This window comes from Lynx canadensis, chromosome D2 (assembly GCF_007474595.2).
Source record: "Lynx canadensis isolate LIC74 chromosome D2, mLynCan4.pri.v2, whole genome shotgun sequence".
NCBI lineage: Eukaryota > Metazoa > Chordata > Mammalia > Carnivora > Felidae > Lynx > Lynx canadensis.
Window position 1 is genome coordinate 24,395,810 of NC_044313.2, and position 27,923 is coordinate 24,423,732.

General features: G+C 43.5%; 1 protein-coding gene across 1 annotated transcript in view; it reads right to left on the reverse strand.

Moving 5' to 3' along the window:
• SORCS3 (sortilin related VPS10 domain containing receptor 3) overlaps positions 1-27,923 on the reverse strand; it is a 414,417-nt gene that overhangs the window by 162,202 nt on the left and 224,292 nt on the right. The window contains exon 6 of the mRNA XM_032595155.1: positions 2,784-2,848. Within this exon, the coding sequence (XP_032451046.1) occupies positions 2,784-2,848 (65 nt within the window). The remainder of the gene's footprint in view (positions 1-2,783; positions 2,849-27,923) is intronic.

Below are 27,923 nucleotides of genomic sequence, written 5' to 3' on the forward strand. Positions count from 1 at the left end.
TTTAATCTCATAAAATTTTGTGGCAGTCCTGCACCATAGGTCTTATCCAAATTTGGATCAGAATTGTTAAACTTTTGGAAAATAGGTTTAAACTTAATGTGAGAAATTACCTTAAATAGACAAACAAACAAACAAACAAACATGGGCGCTGTCCAGGAGTAGAACAGGATGTTTCTAATTAAGTCTAAATCCGGGAACCTGAGGATACACTGTCAGAAGTTTTCAGGGATGGTATTCCTACATAGACAGGAGGTTAGATAGTCATACAAAGTTTTTCCAACTCTAAAATACTACAACCAGCACAGATCACATCTAAGGCATAAAAATGTTGACATGGAGGGACACCTGGGTGGCTCAGTTGGTTAAGGGTCCAACTCTTGATTTTCGGCTCAGGTCATGATCTCATGGTTTGTGAGTTCAAGCCCCATGTTGGGCTCAGTGCTAACAAAGTGCAGCCTGCTTAGGAGTGAGAGTCTCTCTCTCTCTCTCTCTCTCCTTTCTTTTTAATTTTTTTTTAACATTTATTCATTTTTTGACAGAGAGACAGAGTGCCAGTGGGGGAGGGGCAGAGAGAGGGGGAGACAGAATCCAAAGCAGGCTCCTGGCTCCGAACTGACAGCACAGAGTCCGACGTGGGGCTCGAACCCACGGACCGTGAGATCATGACCTGAGCTAAAGTCGGACGCTCAACCGACTGAGGCACCCCATCTCTCTCTCTCCTTTCTGCTTCTATCCCAGTGGCTGACTCATTCTTTCTCTCTTTCTCTCAAAACAAATAAATAAACATTAAAAAAAAAAAAGTTGATATGGGAAACAAAGCCAAGATAGGAACTGTACCGAAAACTGGCCTCTAGATCATCTGCGACTACTGTCTGCTCTTTTCCTGCTGCCCTATTCCTCCTTCACACCCCTACATCTCACTCTTCCCCCAGTTTCTTTCTCAGCAATAAGAGTCAGATAATATCATTTTGAATCCATTACTCTTATGATCGGTGCATTTGAATGTGTGGCATTATTTTCTTAAATCTTAAATAGCTTTTCTGTTAAAAAAATACTTTTTTTTTGTTTACAGAGTATGTGAACCATCCCTCATCCTTGCCTGCTTCAGAGACTTACATTTATTCAAGGACCAAATGCAACCAAATTACAAGGAAAGGAAAGGAAAGGAAAGGAAAGGAAAGGAAAGGAAGGAAAGGAAAGGAAAGGAAAGGAAAGGAAAGGAAAGGAAAGGCAAGGAAAGGAAAGGAAAGGAAAGGAAAGGAAAGGCAAGGAAAGGAAAGGAAAGGACAAGCTAGAACCGTCCCTTCACTTCCCGTCCCTTACCCTTCCTTCCCTTTCCAGTCCCTTCCCTCCCTTCATCCCTTCCCTCTTCCCTTCCCTTCCCTTCCCTTCCCTTCCCTTCCCTTCCCTTCCCTTCCCTCCCTTCCCTTCCCCTTCCCCTTCCCTCCCTTCCCTTCCCTTCCTTCCCTTCCCTTCCCTCCCCTTCCTTCCCTCCTCTCCTCTTCTCCCCTGAAAGGAAAGGAAAGGAAAGGAAAGGAAAGGAAAGGAAGAAAAAAATCAAGTACTCAGCAGAATATAGTAACAAATGCTGGTCATCTTCTAAAACTTTTAAAAAGAAAAAGAAAAAGAAAATATTCCCCAAAATGCATGTTTCTGGCATGCACCTGTGTTTGGCATCAAAAACAGATTTATCAGGGACAAAGTGCATGCAGTTTTACTTAATGTATTCTAAATGACAATCCAACGCCCACAGCCAGGTCAAAACTGACCCTCCTTACATCTGTACCTTTTACAATTTCCATAAAATGTCTCTCCACTTGGTCAGCCTATAACCCCATGAGGTGGGGAGAGCAAGGATGAGTGTTCTCAGATAATGGAAGGACTTAGCACTGAGATCAGAGGGTGTTTCCCCAGGCCTTAGGGCTAGTGCATGGAACAACCCAGGACCCCAACTCACAGGCTGGGGCCTGTTCCACAGCATTCCTCCATCACTACTATTTCCACAGATTATTTGGCTCTATTGTTGACCTAGGCTAATTATATTTTCATCTCTTTCATTTATATCATATATTTTCACACATTTCATGTGTTTTTAAGTTGATTTTCTTGGGTAGGGAAGAGCCTTATGATAATACGATCAACTCTGGGAAGAGTAAATTGCTTAAGTGGTGCAAAATGATATGTTATCAATTTCTGTGTAAGACATGCGCAGGTGCATACTGTGCAAAGGGGTCACGTATTCAGGATCCTGGGATTCCACTGCTTGTTTGCAGGGACAAGAAACAGAAAGGGTTTGCTCACCACTGTATCTCCAGGGCCTAACACAGCACAGAGTAGCCTAACCCTACATATTTGTAGAATGAATGAATAAACAGTTATGAAAAAATTGCCCAGTGACTTTTTTGGGTAAGCTTGACTATATGAAGGGTTCATTTTTAAAGCTGGCAGTCCCTGTAATTCACCATGTGAATGCAAAATAGCCTGATGGGCTATGGACATTCCTATTCGAATTACACTGAAGATGCCAGGAAATTACTAACAGGAGCCTCAAAATTCATCACATTAACTCACATCCCCAGAAAATTCATTCCTGAGGGTGTATTTCAGTGAAACATCTCCCTTGGGACCAGAGGCCTCTCCCCCTACTCTGAAAAATAGGATGGATATGGCAGTAATGGAGCTCAGGGCTTTTCATTTTCCCAAGCCATTAAAATGCAAATTAGGGGACGAGGGAGCCTTGCAGGCAGACCCCCCTGGCCTAGCCTCCAGGCCCCAGCACTCACATCCATCTGCAGTCCGCACCTCCATGTGCACCAGGTCCGCCTCCTTATCCAATCCGGCCACCGACCTGGGGAAGGAAGGAGAGACAGTGACCACACGGAAGGCAGACAACAAAGTGCAAAAAAGAATTCAGGGCTGACTATTACTTGGAAAGCCACTTTCTCAAGAGGGCCTAGCCTGCATTGTGGGGACCCACAGAGGATGGCCACTGGTGAGCCTGACAGATACAGCTGTCACCTGCAATGGTCACAACTCATGAGTCCTGGAATGGCATTAGGGAGTCGGTGGCTCTCAAAAAAACCATAAAAGAGTACAAAGTCCACAGTAATACAGGTCTAAATCTCTGTCCTTGCCTCTTCACCACCTGGCACCTAAGAAGTTCTCTCTTCCCCACCTCCTTCCTTCTCCCCTCACACCCAGTCTTGCCACACAGGATTCCTTCCAGCACTTTCTCCCCCTTGTCTTCCCACTGGGAGTGTTCTGTTCCCTACCCTGATCTGTCCTCTGGATGAGGGTGGTTAACCTCCACTCAAGCTGTTTACTTCAAGACACTGTTGCCCTCCTGAGTTTGAGGCTATCTGCCCTTCTTTCCTCCTGCCCCGGAAACAATAAGTGTTTGGTGACACACATTAAAATCTAGTCTGACAAGAACAAAATTCTCGGAGTGATCAGAGTGGGAAACCTTAAAGGTCTATGGCCAACAGCCAAAAGCAGGCAGGCTGAGAATCCTGACAAACTAATCCTTGTGGGCCTCCGACCTTCCACACATAAAGCCCCAGTCAGCCATCTCCCACATGAGGTATCCAGGCCAGAGGTTGACACAGAAAGTCAGCTAAAAGAGGCAACACAGACATTAAAACATTCATGCACTAAAGAGATCACATAATCCACTCTCCAGCAAGTTCTTGCTTGGTCTATTTACTCTTATTTTAAATATCATTCTAAGATGGGATTTCTGGTTTTCCAGTCTTCAACAGGTAATAAGTGGCAAGCTAGAAAGAAAAGGTAGAATTTAAAATTGTGACAGGGGTGCCTGGGTGGCTCAGTTGGTTGAGCATCTGACTCTAGATTTCAGCTCAGGTCATGATCCCAGGGTTATGGGGTCAAGCTCTGCGTTGAGCAAGGAACCTGCTTGTATTCTCTCTCTCCCTTTCCCTCTACCCCTCTCCCCTGCTTATTCTCTCTCTCTCTCTCTCTCTCAAAAAAAAAAAAAAAAACTAAACTAAATAAATAAAATAAATAAAATAGAAATTTAAAACAGTGAGCATCAATAGCTGATACCCAGATAGCAAGAAAAATAGAAAAAAACCTATGAAAAACAGACCTAAGAACTTAAAACCCAATGCTTCTCCCTGGCCCTTGGGCCATTCATTACTCTAGTAGAGGGCCATTCATTACTCTATTGACATCTACGCTAAAGGGAGAACAGAAAACAGGAATCAGGGGGGAAATGGCATCAGTGCACTCTGTTTAATAAAGTAGGTTGCAAATGCTATATGTTAGGAAAAATAAAATGATTTTTATTTGTTCAAATGAGATGATTATGTTTTGAATGCCCAAAGCTGTTACTTAAAAATCTCACTTATGATCATCAAAATACTGTATTTTAGTTTTTGCTCACCTCAGTTGATCCTAAGGGAAACTTCTAAGGTAAAGAGAGCAGGTATCATTAGCTGGTTTGACCAAAGGGAAACTGAGGCACAGCAAAGTTGATGTTTGTCTATGATCACAAAGGGATGAGGCCAGAACTAGAAAGACTTATTGATTCCTCAGCCAAGAGCAAGTCATGTCCTTTTGGCTCTTCTCCCTTTTGCTTTCCATGTCCTTCGTATCCAATGGTCTCCTTGTCCCCTTTCTTCTCCAGCTAACTCTCACCCTTCCTTCAAAGCTCACTTGGCTCACCCCTCTGGCAGCCCTTCCACTCTTCATGTTGCTGAAGAGTCCTCTATCTGCTTCCATAGCATCTGTACATTGGTGGTTCTCAATGTTGGCTGCTCATGAGAGCCACTGGAAGAGCTTTAAATATCTGGATGTCCGGGCCCCTCCCCAGACCAATGAAATAAAAATCCTTTGGAGATAATGAGGAAAAGGCTAATAAAAACAAGATAAAAGGGGCCAGCCAGATGTCCAAGGCTGGATACTCCCTTTGCATACTTTTGGCTTCTGTAATCTTGCTTGCCTCCTGTGTCCACCAACTGCCCAGATAGCAACACCGATAAAAGCCCCTTCCCCTTTTTCTTTTTTCTCTCAACCCTCTACCATCTCAGCCATAAAAGAAGGCTGATGCCAAGGTTCGGGGCTCAGCCTTTGGAGGTGACTCCGCTGGGTCAACACTGGTGTGCAATAAATAGTCTTTTCCTGATTTCCCTAGTGTGTGTGGCTTGTCTCTTCCTGGGCACCGAGCATTTGCTGTAACAATAAGATGATGGCATTGGTAGTTTTTTTTAAAGTTCCCAAGTGACTTCTATGTATAGCCAAGTGTTAGAACCCCTGCTTTGCATGGCTCAGTCATATCACTTATGTCATTGCACTTGCCTGCTGTACTTGGATATAAATTTTAACAAAGTAGGACCCTATCTATTTATCTTGGAATCCTTGGCACTTTTGTGCTGAGTATATATCAGGGGCTACCCAATGTGTTTATTAAATTAATATATTATTCATTTAATAAGCAATCCAGTCTACTATGATAATGCCAAAATTACAATGTGAAACTCACATTGAGTCATACAAACAGAGGGCTGAGGTCATACAAACAGAGGGCTGAAGCTATCAGAATGGACTTCATGGACACCTGCTCTGTTTTAGTCTCCCTTTCTGTTTATAAGCAAGTTGGTATTGTCAGGATAAGAGGATTCTCAGGTATTCTTCTGTCATTCCCCCAAGGTCAAGGGCAGGGTAGAATGGACAGAATTGGAACCTGGTTCCAATGACCAAGCCTAACTGGTTATCAAGTGCTATTCTATAACAAAAGAAAAGCCCTTGTCTCTTAGGAGCTTAAAACAATGCAAACACCACCAATAAAAAACCAGAAACCATTCCCTAATTCAGGATTTCTCACTCCCTCCTATCTATCTAAAACCTTATCTTTTAAGGTTGAAATTGAATCACCTCCTGGAAGCTTTCCCTGGTCACTCTAGCTCACATTGATTTAACTCCTTTGGACTTCTACAGAATTCAGAATCTGGATCATATATCCTCCAGCATTTGTATTTTGATTAAGTTTTTGCTTCCCTAGAGCAGACCTCTGCAGTCTTGGCTATCTTAGTACCCCTACAATCTTTCCATCTTTTATAGAACTATTCTACCCAACTCAAGCCATGTGCTTTGTCCAAGGTCATCAATTACAGCAGCCCACCCATCTGAACCCCCAGGATGGTATATGATCCAGCATGACCATGAGGCATGTGGTGATTGGAACATGTCAGGACAACTTAGAGGACTTCCTCAGAATTTCTCTAACTGGAGCTCATTAGAAAGAATTGCTTTTCTTCTCTACTCACCAAGTCAAGACTGTTGAGAGAAAATTTTCTAGTCTGATAGGGAGAATAGGTCTAAAGGGATGATGTGGATATAATACAGAAAGATTGGCATTGTGACAAGGAGTCTCATAGAGAGATAGGGAGAGAAAGGATGATAAGAGGACAGTGGTTGAGACAAAGACAGACAGAGGTTCAGAAAGAGACAGAGTAGACCAAAATGGCAGCACAGGAGACTCCTGAGTGCCCTTCCTCCCAGGTACACACTGGGTATAGCTATATATGGAGCAATTCTCTCTGAAAGATATCCAGAAACTAGCTGAGTGACTCCCACACACTGGATGAATGAGAAAACACCCACACTGAAATGGGGAGAAAAGGTTAAGATACACTCTCACCATGAACCCCACCTCTGGCACAGTGACACATAATCAGGAGCAAAGGGTTTGGCCTCCATATTTAGCATCACAGCTTTTAAGGCTTGCATTAGAGGGATGGGACCCCAAAATGCCTAGCTCTGAAAGCCAGTGGGGCTTGTGTCCAGGAGACTATAGCAAACAAAGAAGCAATTCCTCCTGTGTGCAAGAGCAATCACTGAAGCTATTGCCCTAGGGCTCAGTGCACCTTCCCCCAGTCTTTCCCTGAAAGTGGTTTACCTGCATACTTTAAAAGCTGCTGCCTGAGGGCTAGGCTTCTAATTTATCAGGCTTTGAGGGGCTGTGATCCTCCTCACAGACTGAGGAAGCCCACTGATACCTCTCCCATCTTCTCCCTACAGCCCATTCCAAGTTGCCAGTAGCTCCCTGGAAGGAGCTGTGCTACTGGAAGGACCACACCCCAGCTTTTAGGGTTGCTGCCCAAGGGATGGGTCCCCAGATCACCTGGCTCTGATAGCCAACAGGGCTTCATTCATGAGTCCCAGAGGACTATAGCAAACAAAGAATCCATTCTTAACCATCTATTTCCCCAAGTTTCAGTGCAGAGGAAACAGGTCCAAAACACCCATCTTCTACTCTTTCCCTGAAAGGGATTTATCTGCCTACCTTAAAGGCTACCGCCTGAGGGCCAGGCTTCTAATTTAGCAGGCATCTGGGAACTATCTGCAATCTTCCAAAGACTGGGGAAGCTGGAAGATACTTCTCCTACCATCTCCCTCAAACCTACTCCAATAATAAAACCAAGTCACCAGTATCTCTATGAAAGGAAGTTGTACACGTATGTGGCACCTCAGCTCTTGCAGTTGTCACATGAGGGATGGGACCCTGGATCACCTGATGCTAGTAGTAAATGGGTCTTGCATTCCTGAGGCACTAAGGACTGTAGCAAGCAAAGAAATAGTTATTAATGGGCATAGCAGCACCCTTACCCCTTGCAGCTACACACCTGGACCTAGCACTGAGGGAGATGGCAAAAAGGCCCACCTCCCAGTTTCTCCTTGGAAGTGGCTTATCTACATACTTTCCCAACTTGTGCCTCAGGAACCAGCTTCTCATAAGCCTGTATCTAGACACTGACTGTAATCCTCAAGTTTGAGATACTGACAGGACTTGAGACACTCATGACTACTAAAAGTCACTAAGAACAAAGGAGGCCTGGACAAACACAAAGTTGAGAGACAGCTAAGAGCTCAGTCAGGCTGGTCAATGAGGTTCATCTCCTACATGAGGTCACTCTGTCAAGACTGGAAAAGGTGGCTGTTTTATCTAATGCTCAGAAACCAACACAAAGAGTCAAGGAAAATGAAAAACAAACAAACAACAACAACAACAAAAACAGAAATATATGTTTCAAACAAAAGAACAAGATAAACCTCTGGAAATTGATCTTAAAGAAATGGAGATAATAATCTACCTAATAGAGAGCTTAAAATAATGGTCATAAAAATGCTTAACTGAGGTCAGAAGAACAATGCATGAAAACAGTGACAATTTCAACAGATAGAAATATTAAAAATTACCAAACAGAAATTATGGATCTGAAGAATACAATAATTGAATTAAACAACTGAATAGAAGGGTTCAATAAGAGACAAGATCAAGTATAAGGAAAAAAAAAATCAGTGAACTCTAAGACAGAAGTGGACTTCCTCCAAAGGAGCAAAAAAGAAAAAAGAATTAAAAAGAGTGAATACAGTTTAAGGGACTTATGAGAAAACATACAATGGACAAATGTTCTTGTTATAGGGTTCCAGAAGATTTGAAGAAATAATGGCTGAAAACTTCCCTAACTTGGTGAAGGTAACAGGCACCCAGACCTAGGAAGCCCAGAGAGTTCCAAAAACAATGAAACCAAGGAGAACCACATAAGACACATCACAATTAATGAAACCAAGGAGAACCACATAAGACACATTACAATTAAATTATCAAAATTTAAACACAAGTAGAGAATCTTAAAACCATCAAGAGAAAAACAACTTGTTATACCCAAGGGAATCCTGGTAGGACTATCAACAGATTTTCAGCATAAGTTAGCAGGGCAGAAGGGTGTGGGATGATATATTCAAAGCACTAAACAAACAAAAACCTTGTCAACCAACCAAGAATACTCAGCAAAACTGTACTGCAGAATTAATGGAGACATAAAGAGTTTTCTAGACAAACAAAAGATGAAGGAGGAAATCCCCATAGATTAGTCTTACAAGAAATGTTAAAAGAGGTTCTTCAAGGTGAAATAAAAGGATGCTAATTAGTAACAGGAAAACAAACAAACAAAAAGTATAAAACTCAGTGGTAAAGGTAAATGTATAGTTAAATTCAGAATACTTTAATGGTGGTGGATAAATCACTGATAAGTCTAGTAGGAAGTTTAAAGGACAAAAATATTAAATTGACTATAATTAACTTTTTAATGGATATACATGTAAATAAATGCAAATTGTGATATCAAAACATAAAATGTAGAGGCCAGGGATTCACACAAATAGAGAAATGCACTGAGAGACAAATGGCAGTTAGATGCATCTGAAGGTACTTCAATCTGAATCCATTTGTGTGATGGTTAATTTTGTGTGTCAACTTGATTGGGCCATGAAGTGCCCAGACACTTTGGCTAAATATTATTATTGATGTGTCTTCTAGGATGTTTCTGATAAAACTAACATCTGAATCAGTAGACTGAGGAAAACAGATTGCCCTCCCTATATGAGTGGGCCTCCTCCAATCTGTTGGAGGCCTGAATAGAACAAAAGAAGGAGTAAAGGAGAATTCACTTACCCTACCTGAATGTTTTCTAGCCCCAAAATTGGTCTTCTTCTAAACACAGATAGGAATTTAGAGCATTAACTCTGCTGGTCCTTAGGCTTTCAGACTTATACTGGAACTACACCACCAACTCTGTGAATCTCCACTTGCAGGTGGCAGACTCTGGGACTTCTCAGCCTCCATAATCACATGAGCCAATTACTTCTAATAAATCTCTTTCACCCTGTCTCCTCCCCCCATCCTCCTGTTGGTCTATTTGCATATACTATTGTCTCTTCTATATCCTATTGGTCTATTTCTCTGGACAGCCCTGACTAATAAAATGTTTCTTAGTCCCATTCCAGCACTGCAGCCTGTTTATCCGCATAAGCCCATAGCATACCCGTGTGAATGTATTTCTATATTCGCTTAAGGCATCCATTTCAAAGAGAATGATTCTTAATATACAACCTATCAGACACTGAGTTTCCCAAGGACAGGGACCTTAATTATCTTTCTCTAATATTTACCACCACACACAGCTCAGGATTAGGCATACATTCCGATTAAATGATGGGGATACGAAATTTGTACTTCAGAGCTGCTTTGTCTCTGGATCCACAAGAGAAGAGATTAAGCTGCTCAGCAGGCCAGAGATGGAGCAGAGAAGCTTGGGTGCTGAGCATAAGGAGAATACACCTGCCCTTTCCCAGCACACAGAGGAATGCTACCGCCCACCTTCTGTAGTACTGTTGGCATTAGCCTGGGGTTTCTCCACACTAACACTGTTGATATTTTCGGCTGGATAATTCTTCATCGTGGGGCCGTCTTATGCACTGCAGGAAATTTAGCAGAATCCCTGGCCTCTACTAGATGCAGTAGCATATCCCTACCGGCCTGAAAACCAGAATTGTCTCTAGACACTGCCTACTATCCCCTGGGGTCAAAACTGCCCCGAGTTGAGAATGAGAACCACTGTCTTACCTGGACTCACTCAACTGATGCCTGGACTCTATCTCCCCTGCTAAAAAGGCAGCAAACAAACAAAACAAATAAACCAACCAACCACACAGAGATCTCCCTTCCGCACTTAGACCTAACACTGCTGATATACCCATGAACTATCACTATTCTGGGCTACACCACTTTATCAGGAAATTCTCTGACATTCATCAGGTGGAAACAATCAAGTTCCTAATCTTAAAGTCCCCCCCCCGCCAAAGCCCCCATTTTTAAAAACCAAATGTAAGAAAAGTGCAAACAAATACAGCAAGCAAAGAAATACAAGGTGCAGATATTTGATAATTTTTCTGGGGGGTAGGCAGAAGTTGTAAGGGATAAACCTGTGGAAATTTGGGGGAAAGCGCATACAGTAATAAGGATAAATGCTAATGGACATTGAGACCATTCACATGTCAGTCATTGTGTTCGGTGTTTTACATGCATTGTCGTAATTAATCCTCAAGATGATCTTTAAGGAAGGTACCATTCATTGAATTTCCATCCTTGGTAGGATGGGGATAATAAGAGAGATTAAATAACATACTTAAAGTCACCCGATAGATAGTCACAATTGATAGACACTGAGAGTACTGTGTGTCAGGTTCTGTTTTAAATGTAAATGCTGATCTTTAATCCTCACACCATTCCTATGAGTCTTGAACCATTCTTCTCCATATTTTCCATATTAAAAGGGTACATTTAGGCATTGAGAGATTAAGCAACTTGCCAAAAGGCACACAGTTTAGTAAACTGCAAAACCAGGGCTCAGTCAGGCAAGTAGCTTTGAGCCAGGAGTTTAACCTCTCCTGTAAGCTGCCTCTCCTGGCTGGTGAGAGGTTTACATGCAGCCATCTCTCCTAGAATCAAGGACCAGAAAGAACCATCTTGCCCCATTGTCTCCACACCTCCCATATGGAGGTCCTCAGTAGCAGCTTTGTAGGAAATAGAAATGCACTCTATACATTTTTAATACAGCATCTCAGAAAATGTTCATTCTAGACTACATGAACCTGAAGCCCCCTCCCCACCATTGGTGATAATCAGTAAGAAGGAAATGTTGGGAACAGAACAAGGAGGCTGGGCCAATAACAGAGAAGTAATAAATGGAGATCTTTGCAGAAGCCTGAGAAAGATAAATATAGTTGAGGAAAAGAAAATTTGGTGTTTGGCTCTGAGTCTCCTGTAGGTCTATGCAAATGGAACGAGCCAAGACATATATAAAAGGGACCGTGAAATTGCCATAAGTACAGGGGAGGGGATGAGAGGCATGCTTGCTCAGGTAGGCCAAGAGGGTTAGTGATTGCTCCTGACCTCTCTTCCATCACAAACACACAAGCCCCTTCACATTTCCAGGACCAACGTGAGGCCAGGATGGATAGAAAGGCCAGGACCCCATATCCAATGCAGAACCAGCCATAGGACACATCAAGTTCCCTGTGCTGAATGGCTACAACAAAGTAAAAATGAATTTTCAAGTATGCCATTGAAGTTACATGGAAGGAAACTACCAAAAATTTCTAAAATGTATCAGATAGTAAAGAGAAATTACATATGGGTGGATTACTATTAATGCTAAGTCATCAATAGTGCCTTTATTTAGTGATATGCATTCCTGGTTTTAATGAGGTGACTATAAAACAATTAAATTTTTTTTTACATTTATTTATTTTTGAGAGACAGAGCGTGAGCATGGGAGGGGCAGAGAGAGAGGGAAACACAGAATCAGAAGCTCCAGGTTCCGAGCTGTCAGCACAGAGCCCGACACGGGGCTCTAACCCACAAACTGTGAGATCATGACCTGAGCCAAAGTCGGACGTTTAACTGACTGAGCCACCCAGCCACCCCTATAAAACAGCATTTAAAAGAACAAAACAGAGTTAAGGTATCAAGAACATGTATGAGTCTATGAAAACCCTTATAAATATTTAAAAATTCCCTAATAGTTAATTCTCTTTTTACAAGGTTTTCCTGAAACTTAACACCCATGATTGGGGAAAAACTAATCTTTTCCAGGGGATTTTCCCATTCTTCCTCAAAAGGGAAATAATACCAGGCCCTTTTCCACAAGCTCCCCACCCCATTTTGCACAGATGTGCCAAAAATGACTTTTAGTTTCTACATCTGTGAAATGGGAAGATCATAATGCTGACTTCACACAGTTACAGGATTAAATGAGCTACGTGGTAAACACTTAGAACAGTGTCTGGCACAAAAAGCATTCTTTGCAGTTTGAAGGTCAGGATAAACTAATATGCTTTCCTGCCTACCTTCTTCTTCCTTCCCTTGGACTTCAGTTCTACATCTGTTGAGCGCTTAATAATGCAACATTGTGCCAGGCACTGGATATGAGAAGTCGCTGCTATGGAGTTCAGTTTAAGCACCTTTCCCCCTCTTCAGATGGATTATACACCACAAACCTGGGAACCAACCCTTGATCGAGGTTCTTTTAACAGCACGTTCTCCTCTCCAGTGTAGAAACCATCATAAAGAACTGCAATTGTTTTGTTCTAGCTGTGGGACACAATCCTTGACCTCTCAGGCTCCTGTTGGGTCTTCTATTGGCATTTTCCATCAGTGTTTGACAAATGGTAGATCATCAATATGTATTTGATGAATGGATGATTACAACACTTTTATTCAGTCAGACAAATTATATACGGCCCTCCGTAAGCCTGGAGCTCACGTTTGGGTCTCAAAGACAAACCTTTCTTAAGGCCAAAAGAGATCTCATTTTCTTGCCTGTGCCCCAGATAATGTTTATCAAGTGGATTGCTCAACTGGTGTTAAAAAGGAGAAAAAAATCTATACAGATGTGAATAATGTGGGAGGTGATTTCCTCCTGGGGCTATTCAGCCCAGCCTCTCATAACATAGCTGCTGTCATGGGGAAGTGGGAGCTCTAGACTTCTGTGCATTTTTCTCTCCTTATGGATGAGAATCCCACAGCAAAATCTTCACCAGAAAAAACAAACAAACAAACAAACAAACAAACAAACAAAAACTGGACACTGGGGATGCATGAGGGAGGTATTAAGGGTAAAACAGTGATCTGGTTGATGAGGAACCAATAATGCAAGCTGGGAGCCAAGCACAAACTAGCATACCCCCTCTCCCCACCCACCCCCCCGGGGGGGGGGGATATGTGTGATATTCCTCAAGAGCAACTGGCTGTGCAAGGACAGAGGGCAGAAAACAAATGGTTAAACTGGTAAGAGTCTCCATCAGTTTACAAATGCCTTAGTACAATTACAAGAAAAGGACAGTCTTATCAATCACCTTATTTCCAGGAACTCCCTACTGTCTTAATGTTAATGCTTTGCTAGAGGGAAAAACAACCTTAGTTTGACAACAGCCATGCCTCCAATAATCTATGAATCTTCTTTAACATATAGAAATACCTTTAAGAAATTTCCTAGACTTTACCTCCCCCAACTCCATAGTACATAAGCAGTCACTCTTCACAATCCCAGTGCAGCTCTTTCTGCCCATGGGTCCTGTCTCCATGTTTTAACAAAATCACTTTTTAGCACCAAAGACATCTTCAATAATTCTTTCTTGGCCGTTGGCCCTGAACCCCACCATCACTACAAAACCCCATCAAGTCAAAGTACAAATGCTTTATGAACTGATCAGCTAGCCACTTAAATTTACAAAACACCCTTATCTCAACAGATTTCTCCAATTCACACCACATTCTCCCCCTTTGTCTTTGCTCAAGCCACCTCCCCAGTGAAATGTTTCTTCCATTCCACTCTGGGCCCTGTGGATGGCCCACCTCAATACCTCTTTCCAGGAAAGCTCCTGACCCTGGCTGAATATTATAACCCCTTGGGAAACTTTCTAAAAATACTAGACACCAATGCACAGGCCCTACCCCAAGAATTCTGGCTTAACTGGTCTGGAGCAATGAACTTCTCACAATTCAACAACATCAGAACCTTCCCCTTAAAACAGATGTTGGGACTCCACCCTCAGAACTTTGGATTCGAGAGCGGGGCCCAAGAATCTGTATTTTTAGGAAATACATCGATGATATCATAATATGGCCAGGCATCACACTATGAGAGCCACTAGCCTGGAGAACAGTGCAGGATCAATAGCTTCTAGAATCAATAGCTTTTAGATATTCCCAAGTGATAAGAATGCGCACTCAGAGCTGAGAATCATTCATTAGAGCGCAAAACACCGCCTCCATGAACTCAGCCTGAAACAGTCGCTTCCTTTGACGTGTCAGAGCAGGAATTTGGAATCAGACTGTGAGGTGCTATTTTTACAAGAACCACAGTTAGTACATGTACTAACTGTGGAATCATAGACCATTTACTTAACCTTTCTGTGCCTCAATTTTCTCATCTGCACAACAGGGAGATAATAATAGCACCCGTCTCATTATTTTTACAAGAACCAAATGAATTAAATGCATGTAGAACATTTTTAAGAGACAGAGGCATGTATTAACATTTAACATTATATATAATGCTTACTATTATGGTGCTCCCATTATCTTAAGTACAATTAATATTTATTGAGTGCCTAATGGACCAAGAATTTTACTACCAATTTAATGTTATCTCACTTGATCCTTAAACAAACTTTTGTGACTGGTCATATATTTTTTTTTTTTTTCAGATGAGGAAATGGAAGATTTTGAGATATGAAATTACCCAACTGTTGGTACAGGGTGAGAAAGAGATAGAGCCTGGATTCAAACATGGTCTGTCTTACTCCATCTTCAGTTATTCGTGGGCCTGAATTTTTTCTTTCTTGATTGTACTAACCTCAAAGACAGGCTCTAGATATGATCAAATCATGCTTTCCATTGGTGCCTAGCACTGTGCCTTGCTCTTCGCTTATTAAATATGAGCAGATGAATAAATACACAAATTACAACAACAATAACCCTAGAAGTGTGTTTAGGATAAATGTTTAAAATAGCTCCATAATATGGAGAAGCAGATTCCATTCATTTAATTAATCTCTAGGCAATTAAATGAATAAAGTCTTCATTTTACATTATTATGCTGCTATTTTCACCATTTATCCTCAAAGCAATATTGGACCTGTCAAACACAGTCATCTGTGATTTGCCTGACAAATGTGATCTGGCTGTGAAAATGCCAGAGCTGCAAAAACAGGGATCTCATCCAGCTCAAATGAACACGGCTCCCCTAGTGGGCACATTGGGAGCTTGCCTTCTAAATCAGCAATAATCCCCGTCTCCTCCCAGATTCACAGATTTCTAGGGGTACACTCCCATGTCCAAACTATATGGCTCCATCCCTTGTCTATAGCTGATTAGACTAGGGATATACAGCACCCCCCAACCCAAGCTGGGTCAAAGACATTTGTTTCCCAAACTCTGGGATTGATTGGAGAGAGTACACATCAGACTTAGGAACAATTCATCTTGGACACTTCTAGCTGCTCTGCAAGAAAGAACAGAGAAACAGAGATAAGAGAAAAAGAGGACTCTGTGAGATCTGGAATAGACTCCCTTCTAAGATCTGAATACATTTATTTTCTTGGATCCTAATGATTCATTTATTGCTGTTCATTCTCTCTCTCTCTCTCTCTCTCTCCCTCCCTCCCTCCCTCCTTCCTTCCCCATCTCTCTCTCATTAAACTAGCTCAAGGTAGTTACTGTTTCTTGCAACCAGAGAGTCATTACGAATATACTTGTTAAAAGCTGTTCAGCGTACATTGAGCCTTCTCATTATGCTTGGATTCACTACTATCTCCTCAGCATTCTGGTCCACCCAGCAGAAAGGGCCACTGACCACTAGATCAGCGTCTTTCAACCTAGGGGTTGTGACCCATTAGTGGGTCACTTTAATACACTTTATGGAGTGTATTTAGTGGATCACAAGTCCTTTTTTTTTTTTTTTAATCAAATAGAATGAAATGGGATAGAAAATATCAGAGAGCATCTCATGTGGGAGACTATTTTTCATGTCAATTTAAGATGCAATAAAAAGACTTAGGTTTATAATGGGTCATAAGCATAACACTGCCTACTAGATAAGCAGTTAAAAAATAAGGGAAAACAATACGGTCTAATTCAATATATTTTTTAAGTTCTAGATGTTTGGAACTGAATATAGCAGTCACATGAATAGTTTCAGGACAAGGCATACGCACACCAAGAGGTCACTCCAATCAAACAAAGAGGTTGAACATAACTGAAGAATTTCAGTGAAGCATAGCCAACACCATGCTACACGCTGGCAGTGGTAATGTGAGGCTGAGCTTTGGTCATTGGTGATTCTGTTAACACAGTGACAATGCATGAGGCTTTATCTAAATACAACTGAACAACTGGCCTACTCAAAATATGACCAGTAATCCCTTGGCAAGTACTTCCTAAATACCTACTATGTGTGAGCACTCAGTGAGTTACCAGACAGCCTACTACGTGGCTGTTTGTGTGGCCACAGTCTGGCAGAGCTCTAGGGAACAGCCATATATTTCCAAACAAGATGATATCACATGACAGCTCAAAAAAGACAAATGTTGGGGTGCCTGGGTGGCTCATGTGGTTAAGCGTCCGACTTCAGCTCAGGTCATGATCTCATGGTTTGTGGGTTCATGCCCTGCATCGGGCTCTGTGCTGACAGCTCGGAGCCTGGAGCCTGTTTCCGATTCTGTGTCCCCCTCTCTCTCTGCCCCTAACCCACTCGCATTCTGTCTCTGTCTCTCTCAAAAATAAATAAACATTAAAAAATTTAAAAAATGTTCATTATATATTAATCCATAAAACAGACCAAGCACATTGCAACACTTGCAGAGTGGTTAGAGAGAATGGGTCAAGTCCTTTATCCTAGACATCTGATTTTGGAACTGCCACTCTCAGACCCCACTACCTATTTCCTGAGAGTATACTATTCCTTTAATAGGTATTTATGGAATGATATATAAAGGAAACTTTGGAAAGGCATGCTAGATCACAAAGGGTTTCACAGAGATGGGAAGACAAAGGCTAGGCTTGAAGAATGTGTGGGATTGAAAAGTCAAGGAGAAGAAAGAGGTAAAATGCATGATGCAAGGTACAGTGGGGCAAATGGACATGCTGTAGGGGTGGAATGTTGGCCAGAGGTCACAAGAGATCACTTTGGAGACAGAATAAGAAGGACCTCGAAGGCCATGAAAAGCCACCATCCCACGAATTACGGATCGGGTCCTGGAAACTCAAGTCTGGAATATTCCCTCCATTCAGGTTGCATCAGTGAAAAAAAAATCCTGTTTCTGAAGGTATATCCATTCTATTTCTTCAGAAATAAAGCATATAAATGTAACTTCTGTAAACTGGTTTATTTAGAAAAGTCCAGGCTTTTTAAAATTTTGCTTTCTCCTTTTGTTGTTGTTGTTGTTTTGGGGATGTGCTTAAAACACTATAACTTGGAGCAAGTGTGAGCCCCAAATCACAGTATTTGTGGAGACCCTCTCACTCCATCCTTCACCAATGGCCTGAGTCAACACCCATGGCCACTCAGGTGGGATGCAAACCAAAGCACAAGAAATGCAAACTCTGAGTGAGAACAGTGCACACCAACTGTGCCAAGCCACCCAAACTCTGCCATGAGAGAAGAGTGAAGGAAGACATCCTGGTTGGCAGGAATTTTATAAACACTTGGATTAAGAAGCAACACCTGCCTATCATCCCCATGGTCACATGACAGGGTTGCTTCTCGGCAAAGCACCACACCAAGTAACTCGTCCCACTATTCCCACACAAGTACTGAGCACCAGCTACGAGTCCAGTACTAAAATCATAATGGCAGAAGATGCCAAGCTGAGTAAGATGAGGCTCCATGGCTGATACGGGAAAAGAGGCAGGCAGATGTTTATATGAAAATGTAGCAGGGTGGTATGGGAATCCACAAAGGGGTGGGCTTTTATTTTTTTTTTTAATTTTTCTTTTTCAACGTTTATTTATTTTTGGGACAGAGAAAGACAGAGCATGAATGGGGGAGGGGCAGAGAGAGAGGGAGACACAGAATCGGAAACAGGCTCCAGGCTCTGAGCCATCAGCCCAGAGCCTGACGCAGGGCTCGAACTCACGGACCGCGAGATCGTGACCTGGCTGAAGTCGGACGCTTAACCGACTGCGCCACCCAGGCGCCCCAAGGGGTGGGCTTTTAAAAGTGAGTAGAAGAGAGAGATACAAATAGATCCTATTGGTCCACCAGCGTAGCCCTGTGGTTCCCAAATCAAGTCTTTCTCAAGGGCTTCCTGTGTGTTCAGCACGAAGACTGAAGATAAGACGAGTGTCAGGGGGCCAGAGGAAGTGGAGGGGTTGGTAAAGTGGGGCAGGACATAATTTCAGAGAAATACATTCATGAAGGTATAGAGATCAGTTAAACAAAAACAATTAGGGACGAACATAACCCTCAATGCTCCCATCTTCCCCAAACTGGAGTTTGGAATGACAGAGTTAGTGCTTATTAGGGGTTCTGCTTCACACTGAGTATTATTTTTAACACATAATGTGTTTTGGGGACATGAACTTGTCTCCTCAATAGTCCAGTGGTTAAGACAGGAGCTTTGGAATCACAGGTTCTAGATCATAATCCTGGCTCTATACCTTGGGCAAGTTAGTTTCCTTCCCTAAACCTCCAATTCTCCGAAACCATCAAAACTTCCCCTTCTAGTCTTGAAGAGGGTGAAATAAAATGACATAAGCACACATTTAGTGAATGTGCGCACTAGGTTCCAGGCATCTTATGAAGCATCCAGGAATGGACACATACATGTGCACATACGTGCACAACACAGATGCGCATACACACTCATTTCAACACGTACTACGTAGAAAGTGTCAAATAAAAATTTGCATCAGAACGTAGCAGAAAGACCCCTGGACTGAAGCGAGGATAAAGGTTTCAGTTCTGGTCCTAGTCTATTCAGTGACCTGACCCCAAAGTGCACTGCTCCTTGCTCTGTGGATTGAAGGGCTGCCAGGGCTGTGAGGCACCCACGGATCCCCTCCGTCTCTGGTCCCTCCTGTGGGGTTCACGCCAGCACTGAGGAGGACTCCGGTATGCAAGCTCCTTCTTTGCACACACAGATCTTCCACCCCTGACTGTCAGGTTCCTCCCTGCTCCACCCCGCCCAGACCCCCTTCTCTGAGGGAGAACTTTCCTAACCAGGAGAGGGCACCACAAGGCAGAGGAGCCTCCTGCTGGGAGGTTCCAGAGCTGTCATTCACCGGCAGCAGGGCCCACACCCAGCTGGCAAAGGCTCCTCTGAACATCCTCCTGCTTCCAGAAACAGCCTGCACCCGCACCTCCGTGCGGACCGAAAGGCCAAGCCGGGCACCGGCAGGTGGAGAACCTGCCGGACGGACAAGCCAGAGGGGTTCCCCACACCTGACACATCGCACAGCCCTTTCACATCACCATCTAATTTTAACGCCTCAGTCTGGAGAGGTAGGTGTCGCTGTTCCCACTCCACAGGTGAGCAAACTCAGAAAGCTGAGGTCACTGAAGGTCACCAACCAGAGCTGGGGTTCCCACCAGGCTCTGCTGACTCTGAACCCAGGGCTCCGGGCGCGGTGGGTGCGGCCTCTCGGGCCACAAGACCTCACAGAATTAGATGCAAGATTACGTGGTGCCCATGGGAAGTGCTGGAGGAACTCAGAGTTCATTAAAAAAAGGCAAAGGGCATCAAGGAGACAGCCTCGGAGGATGTGCTGTGGAAGTTCTAGAGAAGAAAGAGAAAGGAACCAGGTGTATTTATAGACTAATAATGTGCAGAAGAGGGGAACTATGTGCCGCCTCTGGTGATTCTCATCAAGTTAATGGACGTTGCCAATAATTGTGGTAACATTTTTAATTGTGTCTTAGCTCTGAAGAGAATACAAACAGAATTGCCTCGTCTTTGCCTTGGGACTGTTAGGGGCACACATTCTGGCACATTACACCAGCACAGACATGCCCGCCTGGAGTCCGCACAGCAAGGCCTTACTCACAGCTGTCCCAGACCTGACTGGGGTCAAAAGCAGTTAGGAAAAGGGCATCTGCTGTATGAGTTCATGAGTGCACATGGGTGTGGAAGACAACAGGCATGGGTGCGAGGGGACGGGTTGGAATCTCGTGCAGACCCTGTGAAGAATTCGGTAAGCATCCAGCACCCCCAATGACCACGTAATGGTAGCTAATATTTGCATACTAAGCTGCCTGATGGTGGGCTGGTCCCTGTTATATAATGCTTTGTGTGTGTGATCTTATTTAATATTTTATAAGTAATTGGTGTGTTTATTTGGGTAATGTCCACCTCCCTTCTGGCTTAGAAGCTTCTTGAAGGGAGAGGGTCTTGCCTGCCCGCTACGGTAACTTTACTTCCTAACACAAAGTTGGTGCTCAATCACGTTGCTAAACAAAGGATCAAAACTCCTATAGGGAGGTACAATTTTTTTAAATGATTTTTTTAATGTTTATTTTTGAGAGAGAGGGGGGTGGCGAAAGAGAGAGAGAGGGAGGGAGAGCAAGCAAGCAGGGGAGGGGCAGAGTGCGAGAGAGACAGAACCCAAAGCAGGCTCCAAGCTCAGAGCTGTCAGCACAGAGACCTATGCAGGGCTCAAACCCACAAACCATGAGATCATGACCTGAGCCAAAGTTGGAAGCTCAACCAACTGAGCCACCCAGGCATCCCCAGGGGAGGTACAACTTTTACCTGCATTTTACTAACAAGGGACTACTGGCTTGTCTAAGTCACATAGCTAATAAATGGCAGTTGCTGGATTCAAACTAAGGTCAGATGGACCCAGCTCTGGAACATCTTGTGATGCACCATGAAGGCCGCCTCTGGCGACTGGAGAAAGAGGGAGGAAGGCAAGAATATGACCAACATGTGTTAATCAGCTACTCTGCACCAGCCACCTTATTTCTTTATATCATTTAATCCTGAGAAGGAGTCTATGAAGCATGCAGTGCCCATAAATTGTAAGTGCAGGAACAGAGGTCCTGACAATTTAAGTGACTTGCCCAAGATTACTCAGGTAGCAACGGAGAAGAGGGAGGATTCAAATGACTCCATAACTTAACCTCTATAGAGCTTCCCTTTACTTCACGCCTTCCCAGAAACTGACACCACACAGATGAAATTACATCCTGAAAACACAAGGCATTGAGGCGAAGAAAATAAAAGTATACGGTTTCCTGTTTCTTCAAACAGATCCTTTAGGGACAACTTGGGGACAAACTGTGATGCAGATGATTCTCTGATGACTGCCCTCCCCCAATCCCTGACTCCACCCCTCTTTCAGTTCTTCTCTTATTTCTACAGCCACTAGCCTCATGCTCCTTACCCAAGGCATCCCTGTCCTACCCTAGGACCTAAGACATTCCCTTCTTAGGCCTGCCCTCCCTGGATAATATTCTGGGCTCTAAAATCAGCCACCAGTAGCCCATGGATATGCCCAGGCTCTCAAAGGGAAATAATGAATGAATGTAAAGATATCCTTCGGTAACAAGCAAGGACATCTTGGGGCAGCAGAACAAACCAAAAATAACCAGTTATATTTTCTATGCTGGTGCCAGATGTTGAATACCTCCTGTGCAGCATCACTCTTTAAGCAGGGGATACATGAGTGAAATTCCCCCTTTGTCTATGCCTGGAAAGGATCAGTCTAGGTGCACACACCCCAAGGTCTCCAAACCTGGGACTTGCACAGAGAACTCATGCCACAGGTTTAGAAAACTAAGCCTGGGTAATCTGAGGATCACCTATCTTCAATTCAAAGTAAGCACTGGTCCCTTCCTGCCTCTGTCTCATTTTCACTCCATTTTACTATGAGGCAGTGACAGAGGGAAGTGGGGTAACACATGCCCTTCACATTCAGAGAGACCTGGGTTCAAACCCAGCCCCAGTGCCTACCAGCTAAGTGACCCTGACATGCCCTTGCTTTCTCTGAGCCTCAGAATCCTTATCTCTGAAGAGGGAATAATAATACTCACCTCACAGTGTTGTCATAAGAATTTAACTAGATGATAGTAGGACACTTCTAGTACAGGCTTAGGAATACCCCATACATGCCAGCCATTAGTGTCTCTGGTCTCTGTAATAGATTATCAGCCTTTGACCCCCCGATCCCCGACTGTACTCAGGAACCTCCATCCCCACATTATACCTGCATAGACACTGCTGTAGGCACATCTCCTGGCTAAAAGAAGAAGCAGGTGAAATCAGCAGAAATTGTCTACAGTAGAGCTATTTAATTTGTCTCCAGAAAAGAATTCTTCCTAGGGCCCAGCACACTTCAGGGGCAACATGTGAAAACTCTCAGGCCGTGGAAAACTGAGTCCAAGATGACAATGCACAGCCCTGGCAGCATCGTCCTCTGAGATATCGCTCACACCTGTATCCTTCTGCCTAGAGAAGGGCTGCCCAGGGGAAGAGCAAGAAGTCAGAGCCCTGGGACAATTAAAATTAAACTGAACCAGACACTCTGGAATCCTCTCCTGGGAGTCATTCTGCCAAGGCAGGGGCAGGGGCGAGATCACTTAATAGGCCCTTTTTCATCTTTAATTTCTCTGATTCAGAAAGTTTACAAGATCAATTGCTAAGAAGGCTAATGTGAGGAGATGATGCAGCAGGTTGCGCTGGGCCCAGCGTCAGCTAATTCCTTAGCTTCTAACTAGAGCCCACAGGGACCCACTTATATAAAGCCTGAGAACTTGCCTCGCTCAATCACCCTCCCATTCCAAATCCTCCTCTATATAAAGAATTTGAACTGCAACCCAGCAAGAATAGCAGATCAACCCCAAGCCAGCCTGCACATCCTAGGAAGTTCGGGAAGATCCTACTTCATACACTTAGGCTTCTGCCTAGAGTGGGGTCCATGAGTCCAGAGCCTGCCTCACTCAGTCTTCATGCCCCAAATCGCAGGGACTTGCACTTTCAAAGGCTCTGTGAAGCAATGTAACATCATGATCTAGTCACCAAGCTCTCAAAACGCACGCATTTAAATCCCATTGCTACTCTCTCTAAGCTGTGGTCTCCTCATCTGTAGATGGGAGTCCCAACAGAGCTTTGTGGGCACACAACTCAATAATGCCAGTCAGGTGCTTAGCATGGCACCTGAACTTAATAAATGCTAGCCATCGTGCACCGTCCATTATGCTGGGGCCACCTGGTGCCAACGTACTGTGCTTATTTGGAGATTCAGTAAAAGTGGACCAGCACTAGGAAGCTCCTGTGTTTCACAAGAGAAACTGGACCATAATCAGACTTGATTTTAGCTAGTTCCCTAGTAGCTGCTGCATCCCCGGAGAGAAGTGACTGCCTTTTTATTCCTTTTATTATTTTCCCTTTCTCCTTTATTCCTGTAGTAAGTTAAACCCTCCCCTCCTCCCATCCCTCCCCACAGGAAGCCACATATAGGAACAATGCTGGCTGATGACAGTGTTGCTAAATGGTGCCTGGAAACAGCATGGATGAAGCAATAGCTGCCTTCCGTTCAAAAGACCTACATTCTCCGAAAAGAAACAACCCAGAAGGGGAACAGCTCGTACCAATCATTCTGGAAGATCCATCCTCCAGGACCCTTCAATTTCCCTAACAGGACACTTGCTTCTCTTCTCCCATCATTGTCTGCATATTTTCCTTAATGATAGCAGAATTAAACTGAACTTTTTCTGCACAACTGGCTCTGGGGGATTCTAGAAAGCCTAGGAAGGAAGTTTCAATTTGTTCACTTGCTGAGAATGAATTCTGCCTCATATAACTCCTGACAAATTGCCATTTTTAAAGGGTTTGTTAATTTCCAATGAGCAAATGGCACATCAGATATCTTGTTTATTCAACAGATGCTCCTGAGCTAAACAAATGGTTCTTGTTTAACAAACATGGAAACATCTTGTCAGCTTCGCCGAGATCATCCTGCTTAACTATCAAGGGAGGGTCTCATGGCTTGTGGAGAAAATATGAGCTGCCTCCCTCCCATGTAGCGTTCACAAAAGGGTTGGGGACAGTGGTTCCACTGAAGGAGATGATGTGAATCTCCTTGATCACAGGCTGGGAAGTGGCTCTTTGACAAAAGACCTGGGATCTCTCCCTTTCTCTAAAGATGTTGGGTATTTCTGATTCAGTGTATTTAATCCAGCCATCTCCTTGGTGCTGAAATGAAAGCAGCATTGAAGGAGATCCTCACCTGACATACAGAGGTTATATAACATTGTGGGTAGATCTCAGCTTTGGGGTAAGCCTAGGTTGGATCCCAGCCCCGTCACTTATTAATTATGTGTGAACTGGGATTACTATCGTAACCTCTGTCAACACCAATTTCCTCATCTGTGAAATAGGTCTAACAACAACATGAAAACCAAAGATGTTGACAATACTGATAAATGTTCACATTATTAATCCTAATTACATTTTTGAGAAATTTTTAAATGAAATTGAACCCAGGAATGAGTGTGACAGGCAGAGAGAAGGTTGGGAAGCACCAGATTCCTATTCCAATGTTTGGAAGGAGTAAATGTGGAATGTTTGACAATGTGATGACTCCAGTCAGAAATGAAATCTAAACAGACAGTGGAGTCTTTCCAAGCCTCCAAACTCCAGACTGATATCATAATTACGTTCAGCCAGTGAGCTAAGGATCTGGCTAGACTAGGAGGCGGGCTGAGATGGGGAGGGCTAGGAAAGAAGGGAAAGAAAGGAAGTGGCCAGCTTGCCAGGGGCACATGGGGACACATGGAGAGAGCTGACGGCTGACCTCTGTCAAGTCCGAATGTGCAAGAAGAAATCCGTCTGCTGATGGGTGCAGCACAGTACAACATATTAATTATACAAGGGATGGCATTTCAAAGCCTCCCTGCTGGAAAGTATCACAGAGAATTACCTTGGGACGACATCTAACTTGCTGAAAATTAATTTACTCCACAGTTTAGATGCTTTGGAGAGATGCAAAGTGAGGTTGACCCCAGCTGAGCGTGGCAATACCATGTACTGTCTAAATGAGCTGCAGATATTAACCAATCTGAATGCGTGGAAGGGGTGCAGAAAAAGCCCCCAGGCACGGTTCATTGCCTGACAGAATCTCCACATCAACTGTCTGAGGTAGACAGCATTATCATCAGCATGATGTTGATGAAGAAACTGAGGCTTAGAAAACTGGCGCAAAATATGAGAGCTTCTAATGAAGGAGTGAAGACGTCTATCTCAGGAAATGTGTTCTTAACAACTCAGTGTGAGGGAGGCGGGGGGCTCAGGTCGTTTCAAAAGTAAGGTAACTTCAGAACAGAACTTTGCAAGAATTAAGTAGTTTGCCTAGAGCTGCGTGTCCTGTCTTCATTGTCCTGGCAAAGGGGAGGCCTGACCGAAGACCCCCACGGAAAGAGCAGAGCGCACACACAGACCAGCAACTGGTGTGGACAGCGGGTGGGGGTGAGGAGCAGTTAAGTGACTGTGAATTTGGAAAGATGTCTGGAAAGTGTCTGGTGTGAGAAGGCATGCTAGGGCATGCTAAAGGTTTTGGAATTCAATGTCTAGGGTAGTTCTTGTCAATCTTGTTCCCTGACAAATCTTTGGCAGATGGCGTTCACCTAGGACACAATCGGGTGAGCATAGCACGATTTTGAGAAAATCTCTTTTCTCTCAAATCTTCTTTAGTGAAATCCTGCGCAGTCATAATGCACATTCACTACATCTCTTTAAGGTCCATCCAGAAAGGCAGCTTTACTACGGTCAGGAAGAGAGACAGAAGAGGCCGGGGACACATTTGCTGTCTTTCAATTGATTTCTATTCATTTAGGAATGCAAAGAGGTAAGGATGACATCATTTTATTGATAACCTTGAATTGCCTCGAATTTACCCCCCAAAAAAAATTAGAGGGGAGAGAACTCACCAACATCAGTTATTTATTACTGGCCACAAAAATTTTGTGATACACTTCACGAGTAATCATGACTCACCAGTGTGTCATTACACTTTTATTTAAAATTCTTTTATAGTTCTCTCTTGACTTCAACAGAAGGTTTTAACCAAAAGAGAACATCATTTAGTCTGATTCTTAGCAAACTTACAAGGCAATGTAAAGGATCAATTCAACTGGTAGCAAAGCTAATGGCAGAGAAGAAGGTGGTCTGGGCAAAAGACGATGTGTTCATCATCTGGTATAAAAAAATGCCAGAAGGGACGAAAAAAAAAGTTGCATTTGGGAAAAACGTCTTGCACATGTCATAAAACGGCACGGGCATCAAGTGGGTGGGATGGCTGAGAGAATTAATGAAGGGGGTCCAAGGTGATTTGAGATTTCTAGGTTAGACAGGTAGATGGAGGGACAATCTGTGAAATCAGGAGGAATAATTTAACCAAACTGGGGGAAGGAAGAGACTTTTGTGCCTTTGGGGAATGCAGTATGTTCTGTTATGGAGATATATGAGAAATATCACAGTAGAACTTTCCAGTAGTGTCTGAGTGATGTCAGGGTAGAAATGTCTAGTGAAGCATGGGAAGTATGTGTCTGAAATTCTAGACAGAGTAGAGTGGGGGAAGGGTTTGGTGGTCTTTATAGGAACAAACAGGTGTGATGATAGTGGATATACTGGGGGAAAATGGACCTTTTCAAGAACAACAAGACAATGATGTGAGTGTCCTGGAAACACTGACATGTACAGGGTACCCAAATCAGGAGGAGCCAATGACGGATGCAGCAACGAAATGAGCAGGGAGACAGAAAGGAAACAAGAAAATTACAGTGATCAAGGAAGTACGAGGACTCTGGAAGGAAGCAGACAATGTGAGAACGCGAGCTGAAGTCAGGCCGAGTGAGAAATAAAGGGAAAGTACAGGATTTGGCATTAGAAGGTCCCTGATGATCACAGTCAAGGAAGCAGCAGTGCAGAGACCAGATGGAGGGGGTTTAAAGGTGGTTTGGAGGGAAGGAAACATATTTATTCTAATAATTTCATAAAATCTGGCAATGGAAAAAAGGAGACAAATAGTGAAGTCACTTGGGTGGAAAACCAGACAGTTCGTTTTATTTTTTTAAATAAACAGTTCGTGTTTAGGTGGACGAGAATAAAGAATTTGAATTTACTGGACTAAAGAATAACTGAAGAAGAAGCAAAGCCCCTAAAAGGGGAGAAGAGACAGGACAACAGTGTAACTGGAAATTTAAGTTGACTATCAAGGTACAGCTAGTCTTCCAGTGGGGCAGAGATATAGGGCCAAGCAGACAGAACTTTGGGGAGGGAGGGACAAAGGAAAGTAGGGTGTACTTAAATGCTGTAGCCTCTTGTTTGGGTGAAACAGAAGGCTCAGTGATTGCTGGAAAGAAGGCACAGGGGAGAGAGGGGCACAGGTGAGTGGTGAAGGGCTGCAAAGACTGGGACAAGCCCAAGTAAGGACAGGAGGTGAGCCAATTAGAGAAAAACACTGTGGCAAGAGCAAGGGCCATTTGGCTCATCAAATAAGTGGAAGAAAGCAGGTTATGGCTGGTATTGGACAATATATTACAATTCTCTTTCTTCAAGCA